The sequence below is a fragment of the Gobio gobio genome (assembly GCF_949357685.1).
Source record: "Gobio gobio genome assembly, chromosome: 19".
Classification (NCBI taxonomy): Eukaryota; Metazoa; Chordata; class Actinopteri; order Cypriniformes; family Gobionidae; genus Gobio; species Gobio gobio.
In genome coordinates, this window is record NC_137112.1 from 2,743,192 (window position 1) to 2,748,191 (window position 5,000).

Below are 5,000 nucleotides of genomic sequence, written 5' to 3' on the forward strand. Positions count from 1 at the left end.
GTGTGTGTGTGTGTGTGTGTGAGTGAGAGAGTGTGTCTGTGTGTGTGTGTGTGTGTGTGTGTGAGTGTATGTGAGTGAGAGAGAGTGTGTCTGTCTGTCTGTGTGTGTGTGTGGTGTGTGTGTGTGTGTGTGTGTGTGTGTGTGTGTGTGTGTGTGTGTGTGTGTGTGAGTGTGTGAGTGTGTGAGTGTGTGAGTGAGTGTGTGAGTGTGTGAGTGTGTGAGTGAGTGTGTGAGTGTGTGAGTGAGTGAGTGAGTGAGTGTGTGTGTGTGTGTGGTGTGTTTATAATATTTAGAAATATATTGTTTTGAATTGCAATATATAGAATCAAGAAACTTAACTAAGAAACAGCAAAATGTAATTATTACACTTTATAATTTTTTTATAATTCATTTAAATACATTTGTTATTTTTTAAATTAAAATAATAACAATAATAATTGAATACATTTTGTATTTAGACATAATATTATTTATAAATAAATGTAATTTATAAATTATTTATAAATAAATTAATTTATAAATGGAATTAATAATAATAATTTAATCAATTACTTTTTATTAAACAATATTAATACTAATGTAATTAAAATAGATGATTTTATAAATAATTCATTAATTACTTAATTTATTTGTATAATTTTAAGACATTATTTTAATTTTTAAAATGTAATAAATAATAATAATTATAGTTAATTGAGTTTATTTACCGTAAAACTTCAAATAATAGCGCGGGGCTTCTATTCACCCAAATCACTGAACTGCACCGGCTGAAACAGGCGTCTATAAGAGACAGGCCTTTAATTTAGTGTTGAGATGTTCAAGCATGACGGTAGGAGGTTACCACATTATATTACGTTTTATTTATAATTAATTCGAATGTGTTTAACAAATCATTTAATGTAAGAAATGTCTTAGATTATTGGCAGCACAAAAAACGAAACGATGTGACAGCAATGGGCAGAAGTAGAACAATATAAGTTACCGCTAAAATCCATTGAGCGTATGAACTTGTTGCCCGAAACACATCATCAAGAAAGAATGAAGGCTACCCTGTAGAACAACTGCAATCATGTGATAGAGAATTACTCTATTCATCACTATCATCATCCCCGCGATCCTCAATTACAAGTTCATGGGCGAATTCCTCCTCCACTTCTCCATCTCCAGCCTCCGCTAGCTCTGCCTTGCTCGCGCTTTGAAACAATTCCCTCAGAAGCTCCTGTCAGGCCACACACCTAAGAATAACATCCCGAAGTTAATGAAATATATCTCCTCCTTCTCCCTCGCACACACAAACACACGCGCACGTCTGCGCGCAAGCATTAGAGGAATGTTTCAGCCGCTCCGTATCCAGCTTTACCCACGCTTGAAATTTGACAACTGTCAGCTTAAATGTCAAATTATACTTTTCTCCATGGTGGTATTGAGAGAATTAAGAAAAACTGAAGACTGAAAGTTCGTTAACATCTTTATGTTGCCATAGTGATGAGTCGTTCATGAACGGTTCCGTCTGTCACGTGAAATCTAATCAAAACATAGAACAGACGATCTGACGGGTTTGAGAAGATCAAATACAGCCGATACTAAAACACAGACCCGGCGTCTATTCGAGACCGGCCTTTATTTACCCAAACCTGTCGTCGCACCAGGCGTTTAAAGAGACAGGCGTCTATTTGGGACTCGGCTATTATTTGAAGTTTTACGGTAATAATAACAATGTAATTTTAATTAAATTAATAATTTATTTTATAATATTTTCATGATTTAATGTAATTAGTATCAATAATAATTTAATGTATTAATAATTTAATAAATTCAGTAATTTATTTATTTGTATTAATATTTATATATTAATAATAATTTAATTTATAATATTATAATTTGTAATAAATTATTGTAATTTATTGGTAGTAATTGAATTTATTTGAATGTTATAATTCATAATACATTTATTTATTTTGAATTTAATTAATAATAATAGTAATATTTTATTTATATTTAATATTATTATTTTTAATGATACTTAAAAAAAACATACACACACACATATATATATTTATGATAAATTATTTGAATTGTAATTTTAATGAACAATAATACTAGTACTTGAATGTACTAGTAAAAGTAATTTATTGTATTTATTTTATTTAATAATGTTATCATTTAAATAATAATAATATTTTGTTTATTTAACTGAATATTATTATTTTTAATGATATTTAAATAAATCTTATTTTATATATATATATGTGTCTAATAATATATATATATATATTATTAGACATGTGCCGGCAAACGGTAATACGATATACCGCAATAATGAACATGCACAATATTGTTATCGTGGGCACTTCAAAATACAGTGAATAATTATTTATTACGAATTATTCAGATTTTTAGAATGCATTTTAAGAATACTTTACCCATCAACCGTTTAAAATGAACAACACGTCAAAGAGGAAAACACTGATGTAAACAAACCCAACGCGCATGAGCTGATGGCGGAGCGAGTGAAGGAGACGCACACACACTCTCTGACAGCAGAGGGCGCTCACAGCACAAATGCAGACGTTTCCCCGGTAACCCTCATAAACAAAACCTAATACTTAAAGACTTAAGGCTATTCATTTTCAAACTTAAACATTTTATATTTTAATCTGGACTAAATGACATGCCCTAGATATTGTTGGAATGTGTTATTTAATCACACACTTTACAATAAGGCTCTATTATTTAACATTAGTTCATTCATTAACAAACTGACGAATACTTCTAAAGCATTTATTAATCTTAGTTAAATGTAGATTTCAGCATTTATTAACGCATTATTAAAATCAAAAGTTGTAGCTGTATTATTTAATGGACCTGAGCTAACACTAACAGTTGCTTTTTTAAACTTTATCATTATCAAAGAATAATAACTTCTGTAAAAATGTTGATGTTAACGCATTCACTAGCGAGACCTTATTGTAAAGTGTTACTTATTGTTCTTTAGAATTCATTAGCACTTTAATCTGTTTTCAATATTTGTTTACGTTATACATTTTTGTGTATTACTTTATTTAAATGTTTGGTTCTTTTTGTTATAAGAAAATTATTAAACCTGTTATAGTATGACAACACTTTTTTTTGCAACTTATTTCAATATCGTGATAATACCGTATACCGCGATAAAAGCTTCAGCAATTAATCACAACATGAAAATGTGATACCGGCACATGCCTAATATTTATATATATATATTAGGGCTGTCAAAAGATTAATCGCAATTAATCGCATCCAAAATAAAAGTTTGTGTTCACATAATATATGTGTGTGTACTCTGTTAATTATTATTTATATATAAATACACACACAAGCATGTATATATTTAAGAAAAATGTATTATATTTATATATAAAATATTTATATTTATATATAATATAAGTTATATAAATGTATTTACAGTATATACATGCAAATATTTCTTAAATATATACATGCTTGTGTGTGTATTTATATATAAATAATAATTAACAGAGTACACACACATATATTATGTGAACACAAACTTTTATTTTGGATGCGATTAATCGCGATTAATCTTTTGACAGCCCTAAAAAAAATATATATATATACACAATATATCCATGGTTTAGTTTTTGTGTTTTCATGTGTTTCAAATATTGAGTTTACGATACAGTAAAGGTGTGATCACTGAAGTGTAGCTCATGTTGTGAGAACGGCACCGATCCGATGCTCCCAGAACACACACACACACACACACACACACACACACACACACACACCTCTCCGCCTCCACGCCTCACACCGACCGACCCTGTGGCCTTTCAAACACACACACACACACACACACACACACACACACACCTCTCCGCCTCCACGCCTCACACCGACCGACCCTGTGGCCTTTCAAACACACACACACACACACACACACGCTTGTAACAATACAGGTCAGAGCGGCTGTGCTGCGGGCGGGGCATGTATTAACTCTCGGGTGTTGGCCATTTTCAGGAGTTGGCCTTTGACCCCTACGAGACGTACGCACAGGACATCCTGCGCACCGGCTTCCACGACCACTTCCTGAGTCAGCTGTCCAAACCCGGAGCCGCCATCTACCTCCAGGTCAGAGCTTCACACACCGCAGCTCAAACATGAACATGAACATGAATATGAATATGAATGTGTCTTTCTGTGTTTTCAGTCCATCTGCGAAGGGTTCAAAGAGGCGGTGCAGTACGTGTTACCGCGGTTACTCCTGACGCCCGTCTACCACTGTCTCCATTACTTCGAGATTTTAAAGGCGAGTGTCATTTCCCACAATGCACCTGTTAGTGGTTCCCTGAAGCGGTTCGTCCAGCTGAATCTGAGTGTGTTGTTATTATACTGATGTTTGAGCACATGGCCGGCTGATATTGTTGCGGGTCAGAGCCTCAGTCCGGAGTCACAAGGATCTGGACATGTGACCTGGGAGAGCTTTACTGCGTCTCCAGAGCTCCAGCATTCCCAGCGGCCCTAAGCTGCTTTCCCGGATTCCTGCAGGGGGATTTGCGGAGCAGAAACTCTCAAAGCTCTCACACAGAGCCTCTTTCATTGAGGAGCAGCTGGAAGCAGACACACACGTTTGCACACACAACCTGATGAGATCAGAACCGCTCCAATAATTCATCTGTCATTCCAACATGCTTTATTGACTTTCACTTTACATATTTGGGATGTTTTATTTTTAAATTATGTATTTATTTTATTTGCAGTTATATAAGATACATTCAAAAACTAGATTAATTGAATAAAAAAGTTAAATAAAAAAATTTAAAAAACTACTAAAAATCAATAATCATGAAAATAGAAATAAAATTGTAGAAATTAAAATGTATGTAATCAGGGAAATAAATATATATATATATATATTAGGGATGCAACTATATATATATGTGTATGTGTATATATATATTTACAGTGGCAGCTCAGAGCTGTACAGCAGCATTTAAGTATGA

At 33.2% G+C, this 5,000-nt stretch overlaps 1 protein-coding gene across 1 annotated transcript in view; it reads left to right on the forward strand.

The window, feature by feature from the left end:
* The window catches only part of sos1 (son of sevenless homolog 1), a gene marked incomplete at its 5' end in the record, with an annotated part of 100,174 nt that overhangs the window by 27,887 nt on the left and 67,287 nt on the right, over positions 1-5,000 (forward strand). The window contains 2 exons of the mRNA XM_079844438.1: positions 4,018-4,128; positions 4,208-4,306. Of these exons, the coding sequence (XP_079700564.1) occupies positions 4,018-4,128; positions 4,208-4,306 (210 nt within the window). The remainder of the gene's footprint in view (positions 1-4,017; positions 4,129-4,207; positions 4,307-5,000) is intronic.